General features: G+C 42.9%; 1 protein-coding gene across 1 annotated transcript in view; it reads left to right on the top strand.

The window, feature by feature from the left end:
* CNTNAP2 (contactin associated protein 2) overlaps positions 1–22156 on the top strand; it is a 1311177-nt gene that overhangs the window by 856870 nt on the left and 432151 nt on the right. The window contains exon 11 of the mRNA XM_081147555.1: positions 15130–15236. Coding sequence (XP_081003681.1) covers positions 15130–15236 — 107 coding nt within the window. The remainder of the gene's footprint in view (positions 1–15129; positions 15237–22156) is intronic.

Below are 22156 nucleotides of genomic sequence, written 5' to 3'. Positions count from 1 at the left end.
CGGGGTCCCTCCATGTTGTCGCAGAGGGTGAGATTTCCTTCTGCTTCATGGTCCCCTCTTACTCCTGAACGTTCAGCGAGGGTTCTTACTGGCTCCAGATCCATGACTTGAACAATCATCATTACCCATGACTCGTTCTTTGACGTGCTACGTGTACTTTTTCTGCGTCTGGTGAGCTGAAGTGTAGAGTAGTGAGGAGCTCGAGGTAACCGCCTTGTCACGTTGCTGCGAGTCGCTTCCCGATGCGGGCCCGGGGCAGGGCCCCCGACGCCCGCCTCCGGGGCTGGTGCGCTCTTGATTTCTTCGCGCAGTTAGGGACGGAGCACCCGGTCATGAAGCAGGGCCGTGTGAGTGAGTATGGCGTTGACTTCTAGAAACGTGCACAGCTTAGCAGCTGCCCGGCACTTAATGCCACCATTCGTTGCATATAGAAACAATTAAAACAACCTGCCTCTCCTGTTCTGTTGCTAAAGTTGAGCAGTGATAGACTCCTGACGGGCTCACTTCACCTGTTAAGAGCCCCCTGCCCACCCTGGCCCATGCTGTTCTCGTGCCAGGAGCACCTTCTTAGATTCGGAGCTCGCCCACCTACCAGGGCTCAAGAATCATGTGCAGAGTGTCCGTGACGATTAGCCGCCCACCCCCCCACAGCATCTGCCCCCCCCGGCCCCCTCCGAGTGTTCTGTCCCTGCCTCCACGGCAACATGCACTACAGTGTATTGACCTCACCATTTTCCCTCAGGACCCCCAGTGCTTCAGACACTGCACGGAACATAATAGGTGCTCAATAAGTATTCTTTCCATTTTAAAAAGGAGGTAATTGCCCACCTCTCATTAGCTATTTTTTCAGTGAAGCTTACAGACATCTCTGCAAAGCATTTCATTTTCCAGCCCATGATACTGTTAATCAATTTACTTATACTGCCAGTTTTCTTTTTTGGTTAGACTGTAAATTCTGAAACAGAGCCCTAAAGATTAACAATATGTTCAATTCCATTCAGCGACAAGTAGGACAATCTTTAGGGATTTATTTTGGAACTAAATTCAACTAATGAGATAGTGAATGTTCTGCCCCATGCTACCCTGGATTTCTATAAATGAGTTAAAGTTCTTGAATGAGAATACATTTGAAATGACTTATTTCTGTGCTCTTGCTTAGCCAAGTATTAGCAGAAATAGTGGTAACAGTGGGCAATCAACTGGAGATTGTCCTCTAAGAAACATATCAAGGGAAGTTAATAATAGTGAACATACTTTTAAGAAAAAAAATTTAATTGATTTCAGAGAGAGGGAGAGAGAGAAACATCAATGATGAGGGTCATTGATGGGCTGCCTCCTGCACGCCCCCTGCTGGGGATGGAGCCCACAACCCGGGCCTGTGCCCTGACCGGGAATTGGAACCCTGATCTCCTGGCTCCTGGGTCGATGCTCAACCACTGAGCCACGCCGGCCGGACTGAACATAATTATTTTGAAAGTATTAAGGACATCTTGTTGAACAGGTTATGTTCACTAAAACAAGATATTAGGCCACAATGAAAAAAATTAATGTGCACACCATCTCCCACTACTTATTGACATTTATGACACTGGACTTGTGCACTGGAATCCTCTATCATTTTTAACAGACAAAGACAAGTGTAAACACTAGAAAACAAGAGTGAAGGATATTAATCTGAGAATTTTATCCCTGACAATAACAAGCCGTGAGACCTTTTGAAACTTCTAGTACATTTGGCCATAATTACATGCATCTCTGAAGGATGTGGTAAGAACTGACTTTTTTTTAACTGCTTACAACCTGTACGTTCTCTGATTCCTGTGGGGCTGGAACATCTGTAATAGATGACGGGGAGCTACTTGTGCTATTGTCCTTGGCTCAGGAATTATCCACAGACATTTATTGGGGACCTTCTGTGTCTCCGGTGCTGACCCAGGTCTTACAGAGCTAAGTGACCTAAAGAAATTTGGAACCCAATACATTCAATATAAATTTTTAAAAACTAAAAAAATGAAGGGAAGGGAAGGGAAGGGGAGGGGAGGGGAGGGGAGGGGAGGGGAGGGAAGGGGAGGGGGAAGGAGAAATTTGGAATCTACTTGAGTTACAGTAAATAATTACAAGATAAAACAAAAGCATATGTCATGAGACTTAATTCAACATCCTTGTGGACTTTCCCCTCAAACATTTTCAAACCCTCTGTCTCCATTAGCACAGGTCTCTTTTTTTAGTCCTTTGCAAAGAGTATCTGTCACACGCCACCTCTGATAGAGAGGTTTCCAGCCAGCTTAATCTACAACCAACGCTGCCTTTCAAAGAGACGAGCAGGTTTCCAGGAAAAATAACAGGTTAAACAGCGAGGATCAGAATAAAACCGTAGAAATTATTAAATTGCTTACTACACTATTTGTTTTGAATCAGCTGTAAAAATAATGTCGGAAATATTCATTTTAATTTCTTCATTGTAAAATATTAAAAATCTGAATAAATACAGTATCTATTTGGACCCAGTGCAAAAATAAAAGAAAGAAGAGTCAGAGAGCCAGACATTGGAAAGAATGTGTCCAGACAAAAGCATTCAAGCTATTTACACACAATAAATACAGGTTTTGTATGTTTGTTTGTTTATGGGGAGGTAAGAACTATTCACCTGTACATTATGTGCTTGACAGAGATGTCTAGTTTGTAACTTTTTTTCTTCCTTATAACTTAGGACAGTTATGTGTATTTTAAAGCACTAGACAGACACCTGTTCCCAAGTCCTGACTACGCCACAAATACCCCCTTTGACCCTGGGTCTAGTTAATTTAACTGAATTTCCAGTTCTAACTTCCTTTATGTGTAAAATAAAGAGACTAAGCAAGGAGGTCAACATTCTGTCTAATCATAAACTCTTACTACTCTATTTTAGTGGTTTGAATTTTTTGTTAACCCAGAAGTAAACAGAGGTGAATTTTAGAATTAACACACACATTATGATAATTTCATGCCATCATAATCTTAATAGGCTATTATGGTTGGAACAAAAATTAAAAGGTCTGGAACAATATTAGTGGAAGTGGGTATAACATTATATATCTGAGCCCACATAAATAATTTCATGGCAGAGAGGCTCAGTTATAATAATTCTCTCCTAATGGATATTTTATTTGAAGTTTTGTGCTATCTGCAGCTCTTTTAAATGATAGTGATGACAGTGGTCCCTCTTAAAGATTATATATACACAAATAATTTATTCTTGTAGGGATGTCTGAGATCATTTTTAGACTGCTGACTTTTTAAAATATTGAAAACTTATCTACATGGTACACATATTACTCAACTCAAGCATCAAGCGGTGGATGTATTGCCAGTGTTTGAGCAGGCTCCAGTCCTTTTAGCTGTCTCATTTTAAAATTTATCAGATCTTTTGCCCTGGCCAGCTTGGCTCACTGGTTAGAGCGTCGGCCCTCACACTGAAGGGTCTTGGGTTCGATTCTGGCCAAGGGCACGCACCTCAGTTGTAGGCTCGATCCCCAGCCCCCGTCTGGGCTCATGCAGGAGGCAGCCAGTCAGTGTGTCTCTCTCGAATTGGTATTTCGCTCTCTCTCTCCCTTCCATTTTCCCTGAAATCCTCAGGCGAGGATTAAAAAAATAAAAATAAGATTTATCAGATCCTCTGGTTTGACTGGGTCAGTTCTAGTTTTCTAAGTCTTGGACCAAATGTCTCCCTGTCTTAGGAAAGCCCGGGCACTCTGTATTCCAGCCTCCAGGGTGGTGTGTGTGTGTGTGTGTGTGTGTGTGTGTGCGCGCGCGCACGCACGTGTGGCTTCATTAACAAATTATGTAACAGTAGAGTCTCTTCGTGGTTCTTCACTGGTACCTATTTATATTATTTGGGGAGGAGGGAGACAAACCTTATTGAATCTTTTGAATACAAGGTCAACACTGAATAGACATTTTTTTAACATTAACCGTATCTACCGGGGTGGACATATGCAAAAATGTTGCCATATCAATAGCTAGAAAACAAAGATCTATTCATTGTATCTTTCTGCCTTAGGAGAGTGTCTTTGCTTTAAGTGAAAATATTCTGTATAGGTCACAAGAAGCCATTTGTGTCTCTCTTATTTGGAATACTGGTTTCAGCGTGTGCGATGCTTTTTAAACCTGATCACAGTGAAACACGGCATTTAAATGTTTTTCATTAGTGAGTATTTGTGGGATCAGAGCCTGTCTGAGGAGATGCTTCCGGGTTGATTTCAGGATCATTGAAAGTGGTGAGCAAATTAAAACAGAAGTTGCACTTCAGAATGTATGTAATATAATTAGTGTAACTTTTGTGCAAATTTTTCTAATTTGCTCAACTTATATCAACTGCTTGTGTGACTTTGGGAGCATAAACTGTGAAATAATTTAACTTGTTTTCATGGTAATGTTATTAGTAGTATCACTTCCTTTAAAGTATTTAATCTTCCTAATCTAATAAAAATACAATTTCGTAGTGTCCTATAAGAGTTACTCTTACTCTTACTTCCTTGAATGAAAGAAGCCTGTAAATGTGTGGGTTTCCCCTTGGATGGACTGTTATTTGATTGCTCTTTTGGTAAGTTTTGTACGTTGATTAACTGCCAGCCGCCTGCCTCTGCTTGAGCCCGCCCTGGCCGTTCTGACCATTCTCGGCGTGTGAGGCGTCACTCGCCCTTCAGCGCACGGGGCTTCTGTGGCTGTGTCTCCCTCGTCTGTCAGTGCGGGGGCACCGGGCAGCGAGGACATGGGGGCCTCGAGTCAGCCGGCCTCGCCGTGTGGGGCTGTGTCCCTGCGAGATCTGAGCGGGGCGGGCGCCGCCCTTTGGGACGGTCTCCGTGGGTGTGCGGCCTCGCAGAGCCCCCCCCGCCGGGCACACCGACGGCCTTCGCTGGCTCGGAGGGCACCCAGGGACTGCTTACCGAGCTCTGCTCAGCGGCCCGCAGGGGCCTGGGCGGTGGGTAGAGAGTGAACAGACCCGGGGCAACCATCACGGACAGGGTTGCCCGATGGCGAAGGCTTGTCTTTCTACCTCAGTGGCTCTGTGGACACACGTGCATTCTGTTGACAGAGCAGGGGACCAAAGACTCGGGGGAACAGTGGGCAGCAGGCTAATGGCTTCGCTGAGAAGCCTGGTTCTTGACTTTTAGTCCCTTAGAGGCTGGGAGAGTGTCCCTTCTCAAAGCACATGGCCACCTGGAGGAGAGGAGACCCCTGCACGAATTCAGGGTGGTGATGGAAAGGCAGGCAGGGGGCAGGGGTGCTGGGGGGGCAGCCGCAGCTTCCCGCTGCACCCCTCGCTCCCGAATCCAAGCGAGCCTTCTGCCCGAGCCGAACCCGCAGCACTGCCCCGTGACCACCTCTGCACCGGCCTGCGCTGTGCAGGCCCTGCTGTCCCTCCTCCCGGGCTCACCTAAACCTGGACCTCCCTGCAAGGAGTAACTCTTCCCTAAAACCTCAGAATACTCGTGCCACTGTGATACGTCATCTGATTTCTGCACCAGTGTTTCCAGTATTAGGCAGAGAGAGAGACCTGACCTCTTACGTTTGGATGAACAGATACAATGTCATGAGGATTGCACTTCCTTGATTTTTTTTTGTTTCTCCAGACTTGGTTTTAGAGAATCTTGACTGGAGCAGATGACTGAATAGAAAGAACTTATTGTTGCTTAGGTGGGTTAAAAACAGTTGGATCTGGAGACAGAGAAGGAACTAAAGGTCCACTGGTCCCTCCCCTCCTGTGAACCTGTGATCTCTTAAAAGATGTTTCATTCATAAAATGATGGGGAACACATTGTAAAATTATAACTCAAAGTAAATTAACAAAGTGACTTAAGCTGAATTCAGGGTTATTATAACAGAAATTATTTTTAAGATATTTATATTCTAAGGCCATAATGAATGATTGATACAGTTGGTGTAGAAATATATAGTTGTATAGATGTGGACCAAAGATGCTTAATTATTTTTATGGAACATTTGGGCATATGTGAGCTGTATAGTGGATATCTCTGCATTTAAGTATTTCCATAAATAAATGCTTGTTGAAGGAACACATCAATATCACATTCGCTTTTCTGGTTGTACAGCTATAAAATTAAGTTATGTAGTGATGAAATGCTAAATTAGTTGCTGGAATTATGATTACTTCTCTATATAATTTCAGTTTGACCAGAGGAAATAGAAGGTAGTGAAATACAGTACGTAGAGAGTATGTCTCCAACTGAAATTGAAAGCTAATTAGTGTGCAAATAAAAGTCCTGAAATATTGTTGAGATCAATATTGCAGGTGATGCAGGAGAAAACTCCACCACGGTTGCAGAAAAGCTCTGAGGGCCAAGAGTAGGAAAAGTTCCATTTAAGAAATCAAACTTTCTAAATGAATTTCTTCAAAAAAAAAAAAAAAATTGGGAAGCAAGATGAAGGGGGAAAAAGTCATAAATTCAGGAGGTAATTTATGCTGTGATGGTAATTTATAAATCACTTTAAATAATTTTCCAAGAGTTTTCAAAATAACCTACAAGTAACCTAAAGCTTTTTTTCTAAAGTTAAGAACAAGGCATGCTGAATGCCCAGGTATGAAATTTGCAGCACTCATGGCAAATTAAGGGGCCTCGCCCGGGCCTCTGGGTGAGAACTGAGCAGTGCGGGCTCTCAGCTGACTGACACTGAGGACTCGGAACTTGGTTTAGGGAGAAATGGAACTACCTTTATATTCAGTGATCACTGGCTCTGAACTCTGTGAGGTCTACAGCCAGGTTCTGAAATGTTCAACCTGCTAAATGAGACAAGAGATGATTATACTGTCCCTCTGAATGAGTCAGATAAAAAAATGGTAGGAGGCCCTATGACAAAAGTAGTCTCGGGAGAAATGGCAAAGTAAATCAGGCCTGCCCTGTGCGGTGTCTCCTCTGGTGTCCCCGTTCTTGGGGACCCTATGTAGAGAGTGGAATGATCTCACGTCTGGTAGTTCACACTGTGGTCCTCTGACCGGCTGCGTGAGCCTGCGGGGAGCTTACGAGAAACGGGATCTCAGACTCCATCCAGATCTGAAAACTCAGAATCTCCATTTCAGCAAGATTTTCAGGTGGTTCCTATGCAAGTAAAAATGCGAGAACCACCACATTTGTGTACCGGTAGCTCAGGCTACTCGTCCCAGCGAGCTGCTCTGATAAACACTCCCCTGTGAATTGTTACTGCGTACTGTGTGAGCATGATTCTCAAGTCATGGTGTGGACATACTGTGGTTTTTATATTGGTCTCTACAGAGCTTTAAAGGCAATGATAAAATTTAATTTGAGCCCTGGCTCGTGTGGCTCAGCTGGGTGAGCGTCTTCCCGGGCAGCACAGGGTTGCCGTTAGATTCCCGTCAGGGCACATGCTCAGTTGCAGGCTCAGTCCCCAGTGGGGGGTGTGCAGAAGGCAGCTGATCCATGTCTCTCTGTCACATAAATGTTTCTCTCTCTCCCTCTCCCTTCCTCTCTCTCAAATCAATAAAAACATATTTTTTAAAAAGATTTAATTTGAATTTTATTTAAAACTATTTTTAACTCTTAAGCACTGTAAAGAAAAAAATAAAGCCCCTTCAGGTGCTTTGAAGACTACTAATACATTCAGCTATGCTGTCCAGTTAACATATTTTAGATTTGAAATAAAAATTCTTCCCCTCTCCCTGTTTAATTAAGTAGTATCCGCAGACTACACAGTGAGCTGCTGCAGACAAATCCGGCACCATTCGCGGTTTCTTATGTCTGAAAACCAGAACCCTCAATGCTTTGCAGTTAAAATCAGGTCTAGAAATAAGAGAGAACTCTGGGTAAAACTACACTGTCATTCAGAACCCTGGGTGGAATGAATTGTCACCCCCATCCAAACAGGCACACTGTCCATACTGACCGAGTCTGTATTAAGTAATTGTTATACATTTGAACTTTCAAAGCATAGCTTTTGTTGGTTTCATGTACTGAGGCACGAATTTCAATTTAAAAGTGCGTTCTGATTCTGAGCATTTTCGGGAAGCGTTGGCACAAGTGTAGGGATGACTCCAGCCCACGGCGTCTCTGATACCAGAGCGAGCTGGGAACGGAGTTAATTTGCTGCATCACTTGCTCTGGAGCCTTTGGTGGCAGCAGATTGACACCCGCCAGCTTCCCTGTATGCTCCTGGTCCTGGCCAAGTGGGGCTCAGGTAACAGCAGTAGAGAGAGGCATTCCGATTCACTGCTTAGGAGAGGCAAACTTTTCAAGCTAGGACGTGCTCTGAAACAAACTATACATTTCCTGGGACTCACTAAAATAATTAGTTTACTAAAGCACCAGTCTGGGTTTAAGCCTAAAATTGTACATAAAAATAGTCTATATTTCTTAGAGCAGAGAGATATTTCTTTAAAGAAATTAAAATTACTTTAGCTCCTTGGCATAACTTCCTTGCACTGAATTCATCTATTCAGCCGTCCCCTCAGTGGCATTGACTGAGAGTGGGCTAGGCACCTGGTCCTGCTAAGAATCAAGAGATAAAAATTCCTAACTGCAAAGTGTCGCAGTTTAGAAGAGACAGATGCTCAAGCCAGTAATTGCTAAGAGGTGACAGTGGTGTATTGGACATATGCAAATGGTTCCCTAGGAGTACAGTAGAAGAAATAAATAATTAAAAGGGGGAAGCTAGGTTACTTAGTATTTCATTTTGCTTGGTAACTAGCCCTAACATTTTTTTAAAATATACTAATAAAATATTAAGGTTTGGAATTACATTTGATGATTCAACCTGATTTGGAAATAAACCATTTCTCACCATTAGTAATTAAAATGCTGGTAATCAGCATATGGATCAGTTGGGTTTAAAAATATAAATTATTTTAAAAAAAACATGAAAAAATATTAAAATCCCATTTAAATAAAAGATCACTTTTGAATGACTCCTTAGTACTGAATTTAGAAGCATGTAGCTAGTTAATCTCGCTTGATAGGTACGTGCTTCCTGCGTGTGTAAGTGCACGGTCATCCTTTCCTTTTTCAGTGAGACATGGATTTGCTGCTTTGTGCGTTAGAGCACATTGAGATTCCAGCCTGGTTTTCCTTTGCAGCTCGGTACACTTCTGTGCTACTTTCACCAAGTTAATTGATACAGTGAGCTGATGTAAATTACTTTTACTATTAGGCTGAGCTCATATTAACCCACAACAATTTAGGAAGTAAATATACTACACAATGGCATATACATACCGTATTCCGAAATTAAGTTTCAAGGCTGTTTTGTTTGTTAGTTCTATGTAATTTTGAAGTGTCCGTCCCATTGCTTCCTCCCACTATCTGGACAGTCAGGACGCTTGGATATAAGTACCTTCTCCTGAGGCCCACGCCTTGGCACCTGGGGAAGGCAGCGGCCGTGGGAATGAACCCAAACAACAGCCCAGGACCACCTGCTACTCGAGTTTTTACCTCCTTGCCATTGCTTTCTCGCGTATGCAGCTGGAACAGTTTTCAACATATTCCTTATAAAAATGCAACTCCTCTTTTAATGCCTGGGTGATAAACCCCTTATTTGTATTTTACTCAGAACTACTCCAGTATCCAAATTTCTGTAGTATTTCATATCTCCCTCATGAGACATGAAATTATGCCTGGTATTGTATTTTGCATGAGTCTACCTGCACCTAGGTTCTCAGGTCTTGGAGAAGGACTGTCTTTATAGCCTTGAGAACACCATGCCCAACACCAACACCAAGCGCCTGTCAAATGCAGAGTGTTGAAGGAGTGACATCAGCATAAGGGTGGTATGAATTGTTCCCTTTGCCTGTCCCCTTTAAGTTACACCAGTAACTTAGCCCAACAAAGGGCCGTCTGCACAGCATGCCGGGATGCCCGAGAGATCCTAGCAGATATGTATCTCAAGGTGGGTGGGTTGGACCTCACAGAGGCAGAACCAGGGGAGCAGGGGTGGACGTCTGTGACCCAGGCCTCCCTGGCAGTGATGCCCACAGTCCCAGCAACACCATCAGTGATGTTGGCGCCAAGGACCCCTCTGGCGGAGGGGATGGAGAGTGGAAAGTACATGCTCCCAAACAGAGCTCCTGTAAGGAAAACAAAACAACTTGTGATACAGCGCCACCTGCTGGGAAAAGAGAAAGGCCTCTAATTGCCAATACATCGAACTTTAAAATCAAAGTAAGCAAAGCTTTACCTAAATAGGAAAGGTGTTGGCTACTCCAAAGGTACCGGCAGAGGCACATCTAATCGAACAGCATGAAAAGTCATGGCACTATGGTATCACGAAAGTAAAATGACAGTTCTCCAGTGACCAAACTGAAAGTCCTGGGAGACTGGGATCTAACTGATAAAGAATGATTATTTAAGAAATTAATAGCTGAGAACTCCCCAAGCCTGGGGAAAGAACTAGGCATACAAGTCCATGAAGCTCTTGGATCACTCTACTGTCTCAGTGCAAAAAGACCCTCTCGGAGACACGTGATAATGAAGCTATCAAAAGTTAATGATAAGGAGTCGTGAAGGCACCCAGGGAAAAAAAAGAAAGTATCCTATAAAGGAATCCCCGTTAGCTAATGAGCAGATTTCTTAGCAGATATCATCTAGCAATATCCATGATGTGTCTCATATATATACTACCCTAAATGTAAATGGGTGGAAGTCACCGAAGGCACAGAGTAGCTACGTGAATTAGCACACAAGATCCGAGGATATGCTGCCTTCAAGAGACTCATTTCAGCTCCAAAGACAAACATGGGCTCAGAGTGAAGGGGTGGAAGGGGGTACTCGAGCCTGTGGTAACCAGAAGTAAGCAGGTACCAGACATGCAGACTTCAAGTCAGAAAGGACAACAAAGTCAGAGAAGGACAAGTATCACGTGCTCTTACTCGTATGTGGAATCTAATGAACAAATAAACTGATGAACAAAATAGATCCAGAGACGTAGAAGCATGGAACAGACTGAGGGGTCTCAGAGGGAAGGGGGGGTGGGGGAGTGGGTGGGGAGAGACTAACCGAAGAACTTATATGTTTATAAGCATAACCCACGGACACGGACACCAGTGTGGGGAAGGCCTGGGGGTGGGACGGATGCGGGGTGGGGGGAAAGGAGAACATCTGTAATACGTTCAACAGTAAAGGTAAATTTAAAAACATGGGAACAAGAGGCAAAGAAGGCTGTTACATAATGATAACAGGGTCAGTATGTCAGAAAGGTATAAGAATTATAAATACATCGGTTCCCAGCATATGAGCACTAACATATATTAATCCGAGCATGTCTTAATAAAGGACTAGACAACAATACAGTAATAGTAGAGAACTTCACTATCCCTCTGTCAGCAACGGATAGAGCTCCACATAGAAAATAAACCAGGGAACATGGGGTTTGAACCACACTACGGAACAAAGAAACTAAACCCACACATATAAAATACTCCTTCCAACAGCAGCAGAATGCACATCTTTCCGAGTCCACAAGGGACATTCTTCAGGAGAGATTATACAATAAGCCACAAAACTAATCTTAACAATTTCCTCAGACCACATTGGCATGAAATAAGAATCAACAATAAGAGAAAAGTGACTAGATCTTCAAATATGTAGAAATTAAACAACACACTTTTAAACAACCAGGGATTCAAAGAGGAGACCAAAAGGGAAATAAAAGGTTACCTTGAAACAAGCGAGTGTGAAGATACAACGTTTAAAACCTTGTGGGGTGCAGCAAAAGCAGTTCTGAGAGGAAAGTTTATAGCAATAAACATATATTAAGATATTAGAAAGAAACAACCTATCTTTACACCTCAAGAAACTAGAAAAAGAAGATAAAATTGAACCCAGTTAGCAGAAACAATGAAATAATAAAAATCAGCAGAAATAAATGAAATAGAGACCAGAGAAACCACAGACAGGACCAACAAAACTAAAAGCTGATTCTTCAAAAGATAAACAAAATTGACAAACCCATAGCAAGAATCGGAAAAAAGAGAGAAGACTTAAATAAAATTAGAAATGAAAGAGGAGACACTACAGCTGATATTACAAAATGTAGAGAACTTACACAACTCAATACCATAAAATCAAACAATCCAATTAAAAAATGGGCAAAAGACCTGAATAGACACTTCTCCAAAGAGGACATGCAGATGTCAAGAGACACGTGAAAGAATGCTCAGGGTCACCACTCATCAGAGATGCCAGTTAAAACCACAATGAGCTAGCACCTCACACCCGTCAGAAGGCGAAGATGCTGAGAAAAGGGGACCCTAGTGACTGCTGGAGGGAGTGCAGATGGGTGCGGCCACTGTGGAAACAATATAGAGGTTCCTCAAAAAATTAAATATAGATCTGCCATGCAATCCAGCAATTCCACATCGGGGTGTGTACCCAAAGGAAGTGAAAACGGGATTTCAATGAAATACAAGCACTCCTGTGTTATCCCAGCGTCCTCCGGGGCGGGCAAGGTATGGGAACAACCCGAGTCCCCATCGGAGCATGAATGGGTGGGAAGGATGTAGTAAGTGTGCACAGGGGACTGTGACTCTCCCTGAGAGAAAAGACATCCTGCCACTTGAGACGACGTAACTGGACCTCGAGCAGGATGTCTGTGCAGGAAAAGTCAGACAGAGAAAGGCAAGTACTGCACGGCATCGCTTACATGTGAAATCCGAACATAAAGAAGCCCTGCCTTGAAAAAACCGAGAGTAAAATGATAGTTGCCAGGGGATGGAGGGGGGCGCAAGGCTGATGCTGTTCAGGGCGCAGACTTGTACTGAGCAGCAGTAAACCGTGGGGACAGTGCGCGGCGCAGTGAACGCGCCAGGGTCCCTGCCCTGGAATCGTGTGACGTGATAACCGCGCTTAATGGCAGCCCTGTTAGGACATGTACATGTGTCAAAGTAACACGCCGGACACCTTAAATTTACAAATTATGACATGTCCAATTTATCAAATTAAATAAATTTTGAAAATGAAAGGCTGTAAGTGGGAGTAAATAAATACCTGGAGTGAATTTTCCATCCACTCTCACGGTAACCCAGTGTCGTGCCTCCGCATACGTTGCATTTCCCCCCGCAATGCCCTTCCTCTCACTGTCTTCTCTCACAGCCCTGTCCGCTCATTGAGGCTCAGCCGAAAAGCCTTTTGTTGTGGCCCCTCGTGGGAAGCTTCGCCGTCACTACCCATCCCTGCATTACGCCGCTTCACAGCTCCACCTGATGGTCTAGATTTTGTGTGTTTGGTGTATTTACTCTCCTGGGCAGTAAGAGGTTGAGCAGCAGCGACTAGAAGCTGCTTCATCTTCTGTTTCCCACAGCGCTCAGCAAATGTTTGCTGCTTGACTGAAGGTTTGCAAGGAGTTGTGGAGGAAGAACGTGTCTGCATTAGAATCAGAGGCCCCTTGCCCGGGAGGCATGGCTCAGTGGTTGAGACCGAGGCTCGATTCCCAGTCAGGGCACATGCCCGGGTTGCGGGCTCGATCCCCAGCGGGGGGGTGCAGGAGGCAGCCGATGGATGACTCTCATCATTGATGTTTCTCTCTCATCATTGATGTTTCTCTCTCTCTCCCTCTCCCTTCCTCTCTCTGAAATCAGTAAAAGAAATATCAGAGGCCCCACGCTTAGCTGGGCTGTGTCTGCTGCGGTCATTGTGGGCACGGCTGATGATAGCTCAGGAAAGCACGGGGCTGGAGAATGTGATCTCTGCGCCCAGACTGTCTTCTTTTGCAGCAGGGAGTTTCCAGGGCTTCATTATAATCAAGGAGTTCCCTGCAGGCTGGCTCTCCATCAGCTCATCACCCACGACCCTTACAGATTCTGTTTTGTTCTGGGTGGACTTTCCTATTTTAAAGAGTTTTCTGTTCAAATCCAGAAATGTTCTGTGAATGCTAATACATAACAATTAATACCTTTGTTATCTGTGAGTCTCTTAACCAGGATTATATAGAACCAGTTTGGGGGGCAGTTGGAGAGAGGCATTGATGGGAGGATTTAGGGGATGGGACCAGGATAAAGGAAAGAGTCTGTGCTGTTGAAAAAGGAGTGTTCTTGAACCAACTTCAACTTCATTCCCCATTGCTAGGGCACAGGCAAGCTACGAAATTGTGCCCTGAAAGCTGTGGTCCAGATATTTTGTAGCAACCATTCATTTCTTGGTCCTCTACTTCCTGCCTAGTAATGATCTAGCTTATGAACATTATCTCTAACTCTTAAAACTGCTAATTAGATAAATATAATTACTCCACTTTTCAAGGGAGAGAACTGATTTAGAAAAGTTAAATTACAATCACAATTGCCCATCTAGTAAATAGACAAAGATTTGGACACAAAACCCACATTTCCCCCCCTATGTCCTGCTTGCTGCCTTTTTAAGTAGGTGGCTTCTGTTGGCCAGCTGGGCACAGGGGGAAGGGCAAGGAAGACTTAGAAATGTTGTCTTATCAGGCTGGTATGTTCTCATTGTCATTGCCATGGCATTATTTCAAAACCTCAAATCGCTACAGAAAACTCGGTGTTACCCCTTTCTGACTTGGTATTGGCTTTGGTAAAGAATAGGACAGGCCCAGCCAGCATGGCTCAGTGGTTGAGCATCAACCTAGGATCCAGGACGTCATTCGGTTCCCCGTCAGGGCACATGCCCTGGTCAAGGGCTTGACCCCAGTAGGGGGCATTCAGGAGGCAGCCGATCAATGACTCTGTCATCATTGATGTTTCTATCTCTCCCTCCCTCCCCCGTCCTCTCTCTGAAATCAATTTTTTAAAAACATAAAATAAAAAGAACAGGGGATAGGAACCAAGAGGGCTAATCTTTCATCTCTCACCAGGAGGAAATTTTGCTAGTGTTGTCGTTTTTTTGCAAAAAGGAAATAAAATGAATTTGTGATATGCAAATGAATCTCTCAACTGTTTGTTAATTTCTACTGTTTACTCAAACGTGGGACACACCAGGCCTGTGATACATCATCTTTTGTGCGCTTGGCACCTTCCATCACGAGTCTTATTAATCTGCTCAAACTAACAAGGATTAATTGCCTTGGTAAGGCAGCCCGGCATTGGAATGATATATTGCCCAGACAGCGTGGAATCTGGCCACTCATAAATCTCATTTTTTGTTGTTCTGTTTCTGTTTGTCTCTTTCTTGACAGATGCGTGCCCAATCACTGTGAGCATGGCGGGAAGTGCTCGCAAACGTGGGACAGCTTCAAGTGCACTTGTGATGAGACCGGATACAGTGGGGCCACCTGCCACAACTGTGAGTGCCAGTTCATCTCTCTCCGAGCTTGTAATTGCATGAGATTCCCGGGTCTCCAGCTGTGCGTTAAAACTCAGCAACCTGAGTAACCCACGTACTAAATCACTCACTTCTGAAGCACCCAGATTTGTTGGTGTTTCTCCAGAACAGTGTTCTGGTTGTCAGAATGTATTCTCTCATGCCTGAGGACTCAAACAAAACAAACAAAACACACACACACGGAACATTCCCGGTGTTGTGTAAACATGTGGCTGGAATTGGAATGCTGATCTTGGGTTTGACTCAATGTGTCCAAGCGATGTCTGTCTACAGATTGGAAAATTATGGTAGTGGAATGTCTGTGACTGGATCCTCATTTATCAGTCCATCAGAGAGGCAGACAGAGTGTAATTTGAACATTTAGTGTCTTGGAAATGGTTGTCTCATGTTCTATCGCAGTGATTTCACTGCATTTTTTTAGATCAGAAAAAGATGACTTAGAAAGTGGAATAAGCCCATTGAAGGGGTATATCTAAAATAAAAACCCAAGGAGGCAGCTTTTTTTAAATGTTAAAAATAAAAACATGCAAAAATGATTAGTAAACACAGAAGGGCCCTGTTTTACGTAATAGCTTTACCCTGAAAAGGTAAGTAAATTTAATGTTTTGTAATTCATTTTTAAAGGAATTTTTAAAGGAATATTAATTCTATAATTATAACATTTACTTTCCAAATATGCAATGCTGTTTACAAAGCCCTTTTGAAACAGATTTGCCATAAAACATATAGTTGAAAGAAAGTCATCTGTGTGTGTGTGTGTGTGTGTGTGTGTGTGTGTGTGTGTGTAGAGAGAGTAAGAGATTCCGTTTCCTTCAATCTTCTCTCAATATTCTGAAAAACTGAAAATCTAATATCTAAACCCTCTTCTACACTTTCTCTTCACTTTTAAGAAATAAAGACAAGCAAAATGTTATCAGGATGGAGTTCTGGGGACAGTAAAAATGCAATATTGTTCTCTGAGCCTTTTCTATCATTATTTGTAGACATGTTGAGTCAGAAAGTGTGTTCAGACTATATTGGGAGACCTCAACAACAACAAAATTTGTAATTTATTTTATTGCACTTATTAATTTGTTTAGGAAAATATTTAAAAATAGGAGACAAAAAGAACTAAAAAATTAATGATAATAATAAGATATACAAGAGACTAGAGCAGATAGACACTTAGTAGTTCATCATCTACAAAGTATTGATATATAGGTATTGAGAAAGTATTTATAAATAACAAAAATGATATTGCAATTAATTAGAATAAAGGAGTTATAACTAAAATTGCCTTTCCACTCACACTAGATGTTCACTTTCAGCATATAATACTCACTATATGGTAAGTCTGAATTAGGTAACTTTGATAAAACTAAGTACTTTTCCTCCACCAGTATAATTCACATAGTACTGTCCTATAAACACCACCTGTAACTACAAGGGATTTGTGTCTGAATATGGAAATCTTAACCAAAGACAGAGAGCAAGAAATTGGGGGTGGTCCCAGGGGTTTCCTAACTCAGCGACCACTTTGATATTGAATTGAAAAGCAAATAATTTTTGTAGCTGCTGGGATACACAGCAAAGACAAAGATTTTTTAAATATTTTAAGGTTTAAAAATTTAAAAATATGCTCCTGGTTGAATAGTTGAGGTGTGTGTGTGTCTGTGTGTGTGTATGTGTAATAGTTACAGCTCCAAGTATTAGAAACACCCTAAGTGTGCTTAGGTTTAACTTTAGTGCAAACTCTAAATGCAAACCAGGAAAACGCCTGCTTCCTGCTGCTCAGTCCCACTCGTGCCCTGCTCCCTTCTGCATCTAGGACAGTAGAATCATGCATCCGAATGAGACGCTGATCCCTCGTCACCCTCACTAAATGGCCAAAATCTTGAAAATCCAGCGTGTGCCTAAATTGAGCTTAGAAGGCCATAGCGCGTCATTCAAGAAAGGGCTGATGGGACCCTGTTTGGTTGCGCATATACATAGACATACACACCTTGTAGCTTATTGAAGGGCACGTGCTTTCTAATTCAGTCCAGCACAGAGTGAGCAGTTGTGCAGGATTCTCAGCCAGGGGCCACTTTCATAGCAGGAGCATTGAAATGACCAGCTTGGCGCCGTGCGGGCTGGGAGGTGATCGTGCTGAGCGCCCCTGGAGCGAGTCCTGGGGCTGCTCCTGGAGTCCTTGGTTCCTCTCTTGACAAGACTTCCAGTTGCTTATTCTGTCTTCTGTGGTTTTGAACCTGGTCAGTGTTGTTAAATATTGTAGCTCATTTTCTGCAGGGGACTGAGCGCCCCTTTCGAAGAGGAGTTATGCTGATTTTATCGAGCACTCCCGAGCAAGGCAAAGGACGGCGAAGTCCAGCCTGGCGTTTAGCAGAACTCGGTGTTCAGCGGAGCTTCCAACGTGTCCATGAGGCGACCATTTCAGCACATCTTCTCCATGGGGCCGGCATGGTCAGGATGAGATGGCTGTCTCTCAGGTGACCTGTGGTCATCAGGCTAGAGACTGGAGTCCACGGTGGAGCCTAGAAGCCCTCTTTTGTCAGGTCACACTGCTTAACCTTGAACGTGGCTGTACTGCTTACTTACCTGGAACCTGGGGTTACAAGTAAACTCTCTGAGCTTCATTTCTCTCCTGTGAGAAATGGGTCTAGTCACAGCCCCTCCTAAAGCCACTGTGAGATTAAAGAAGGCGACTTGTAGAAGACACTGAGGGGAGATTAGCATATGTTAGTCTCAATAACGTTTTGCCATTTCAGTCCTTTCAGAATAATCACCCCTTTGCCCTGAGCCTGTTACCAATAATTGCCTGCATCACACTATTTGTCATTAAATTTCATGCTGCCAGTCATGGTTTCTGTCATTTCTGTGGCACACTCGGGCTTGAAGTGAATGATTGGTTCCCATAGTTTGATGTTTTCTTTTTATGTTCTTTTTTTTCCCAGAAGAATTGAAGAGAATTAAAAGGGATGTATATATGTCCTGGACCTATATCCATTTGAATGTTAGTTAGTTAGTTAGTTAGTTAGTTAGTTAGTTAGTTTATACATGGAGAATTTATTTCTAAACACAGTCTGTGTAGGGCTCAGAGGATCGTCACTTATAAGCCTCAGTCAGGATGCCATCCTTTGGCAAAGAAAATCCCACAGGGAAAGCCAAAGATGCCTGGAGACAGATGACAGGAAAGGAAAAGTCTTCTCGTCCAAAAACTAAGAAGACTGATTTGTGTCAAAATGTAAATGTGTTAAATTGTTGCAGTTTTACACTTTTAAATGTTTCTTATGCAGAGGCTCTGTTCTCAGTGAGTTTCTAAGAACTGACTGGCAGCGTATCAGTCCATGAAATCGTGGCAGAAAGAATCGAACGACCATGTTGAACAGTTCATTTGTTTTCTTACATTGGCTTGTCCCACATTCACCCCCCAAACGTTAAAGAAAGTGTCTTCCTTGTGCGTGAAACGTCACGTTTACAGCTGGGCTTTTTCCTTCAGCGCTGCGCAGACACTTTTCAACTGGTCTCCGAGCTTACTTTCCAATGCTGTAAGTGCTCTTTAGGATTTAATTATCATCTCACTTTTTTCACATGTTCCTTACACTTCATAATTATGGCTCTAATTTAGATAAATTAAATTTTTTAAAAAACTCCCTCTGATTTCAGGGCCTGGCAGATATCTTTCCTTGCGCTGCTGGGATCTATCTTTGACTTTATCCATTCTTACATATACTATCAATCCCGCATGTGAGACTGCCCTAAAAATCTACAGTGTTCTCACTAATATCAAAACTGTTGGCTATTTTCAAAGGTGCAGGAGGGTATTTGATAGATATTTGAGACGGAACTTTATAAGAATTATTAAATGCAGATCTTCATTCTGAAAGAAAACATTCGTCCAGATTATCTTTTTATTAAAGGAGAGATTGTCATCTTGCCCAGATACATAGACAGGACTCTTTCCAGAGCTAGCAAGAAGAGATTGACTCAGCGGCCTACACAGATCTCTTTTAATTTTAAAATTATGTGATTTATGAATTCTGAAGTACTGAAAAAGAGGAAGTACTGGTGTTCCCCAACAACCACAAAACTGAAATTTTTACTAGTCAATGTTAGAGGAAAGACTAAAATTTAGAAGGAAAATATTCTATGCGCTGTAGTCTGGAGCTATTACTCTGTGTCCACAAATTTGTAAACCATAAATTACACAGCATATTGTTACTGCACAGGGGAAAAGGGAGCAGATTTCAGTAGCTCACACCATTATTTTCCTAAGTAACTTAATTCCGAGTATAATTTAAAAAAATAAATTACATTTATAAATATTTTGTAAGCATGAAAAGTATCAGCCTAGCCTGTAAAAGGTGAGCATGTGTTATAGTATAGCCTCAGTTCCGAATCCCAGTGAAGCAGAGGGGTATGAAAAGGAATTAAGATTATGAGGACTGTTCATGAAATGATGCACTTCTTTGGAGGAAGCTTCTTAACACTATACCCTAATATTCTGCGTCTTCCTCTCTCTACCCCGCCTCCCAGCTTGGACCCCATTCGCAGAGTGGAGTCAGACCTCAGCATGTTGCTGAGTGGCTAAAACATAAGTAAGTGATGGTAGGAACACAAACATTCACTGTCCCATGGCCGCCCCGTAATGACAAGGACACACTGAGCACCTGAAGCAGGTCAAGGTGTCTGAATAGAATGGGAGGATGAAGAGGTAAACTTACAAGAATCCAGTAATTGTTCACTTGATAACCAAAGGTGATCTGGCTACTCAATACCACGTTCTGGATTAGAAAGACAGCCTCACCCTGTGTAGATGAATCAGCCCTCGTAGCCATTATATTTGCTAATAAAGCCTTTTATCTTTTCAGGGAGTATTGGCTTAAACACTGAGGCCCCCCTAGGATCTTTTCCATAAACACCAATTGTATCAGTGCTCAGTATCCTTAAGCTACTTATAATCAGACACAAATTTGTCTGGCTGTTATTAAAGACTTAGTGGTACATAAAGATAGAGGGTGTTTTCAAATTTATAAAGCACTTTAAGAGTCAGTATTTCATGGAATGTCCCAGAGGACACTTAAGTGACTGTCCAAAACACAGAGCCAACACAGAACAAGAATGGGGGGGGGTGGACAGGAGGAGGAGACTTGATCTAATACTTCTCACTTCTGGCCGCCACTGGCCTGTAGCATGTACTGGAAGAGCTGGCTTCCTTCTCTGTGGGTGTAAGTGAAATCCATTCTAGTGTGCGAAAAGGGTTTGAGGATAACAGGACTTACAGGTATAGGAGAGAGTCATTATTTTACAACTAGGAAAGCTCAGCTGATGGAGAAATAGGTTGGCCATGTAGCCTGAGGATCTGTCATCAGAACATCTTATTTCAAACCCTGAGTTTTTTTCCCCCTCTGTTTGCCTGTAGCAAGAATATACATGATATTACATGATCAATACAAGAATTATGTCCACTGTATTGGCATTTGCATCAGGTGTAAAGTAACCTTTTTTTGTTATTCACCAGATAGTCAATATTTAAACATTTAATGTGTGTGTGTGTGTGTGTGTGTGTGTGTATTTTAGGAAGGATGTGCAAACGTCCTGTGGCGATGGCAGTGGCAGGGAGAGAGAACAAACAGTGCAAGGGTACAGGATGTGTATGAAAATCTGAAAGGAGGCCAGTGGGACTGGAGGGAAGAAATGTATAATAGAAGACCAAGTTAAAGGCATAGCATTCCAAGCGGGTCCTTACAAGCCAGCTGACTTTACAGCTGAGGGATACAGTCAAATTCCATAAGGACATGATTCTATTCAATGGCAGCATCTTGGGGCGGGAAAGGTGGGGTAGCAATAGTCAAATTCCAAGTTATCTTCATGAATGCCTTAGTCTTGGTAGTTCCAAACATAGAGGCACCACATCTAGAGCTAATAAACCTAGGTGTTGACTACAAAAGATAGGATTGATTCACAGATTATTCACAATTCTGAGCAATCGTTTCATCTTTTCAGATTTTTTTGGTCAGAGTGTTTATTTCTGGGGTTTCCTTCTGCTCAGATGGACAGAGAGACATCAGAGCACAGAGGATGCAGCGTCAGCGTGGTGTTCACGGACAGAGCGGTTTTCAACAGAATACGGGCAGTTCAAATAATAAGCCTTTCTTGGCTGTGTGTATTCTCCAGATGGGAAGCTCACTTTCTCACGAGAGCCAAGGTGTTTGGGGAAAGCAGGAAAATACAAGGGGTGTCACTTTCTGAAATAACACTTATTTATAAAAAGAAAGTGGGTCTTTTACTCACATGTTCACCTGGTGCCCACAAGTAAATAAGATGGAAGGAAATGGGAAAGTGCTACCTGTATAAAAATGTTGAGAGGGGATTTAGAGGCCATTCTATCTACCGGCTACAAGCAGGTAAATTACAATGGATTAAAATAGTGCAGGTCGTTTGGAGACACACAGCCAAGGACCTTTCCCTTTCCAAGGCAGCCCAAGTTCAAATTAATCCCTTCTTTCATGCCTCTCTTTGGACAGATGGCTGAGATTACGCATAGAAAGGATTGCAGTTCAGTTTTACAGAGACCCAATAGTTTCAAAAACATGCCTTTCTCTTTGAATAAAGAGCCTCTGCATAAAGTTGGTCTGCGAATGCATATTAACAAGCAGCCTGCTGGAGAGATGAGCTGCCATCCCGTGAACTTCTCAGAGGCGAGGTCTTGAGGGAGGTGGCATCATTCATTGAACTCCCCTGGAGCTTGCCTCGTAGTGACTGTCTCATCCAAGGTTCAGAGCAAAGAGAAGGGATAGAAAACACTCTCTTCTGCACCTTTGCCAAGCACAGTTAGAGGAAAGGAGATGTGAGAGGAGGCCTGTTTAGTCAGAAGATAAAAAGGGAAACTTCAGAGGCAT

This window comes from Miniopterus schreibersii (genome assembly GCF_964146895.1).
Source record: "Miniopterus schreibersii genome assembly, chromosome: 9".
NCBI classification, from domain to species: Eukaryota; Metazoa; Chordata; class Mammalia; order Chiroptera; family Miniopteridae; genus Miniopterus; species Miniopterus schreibersii.
The sequence above is the reverse complement of the archived record's forward strand: the minus strand, read 5'-3'. Positions and strand labels throughout refer to the sequence as shown.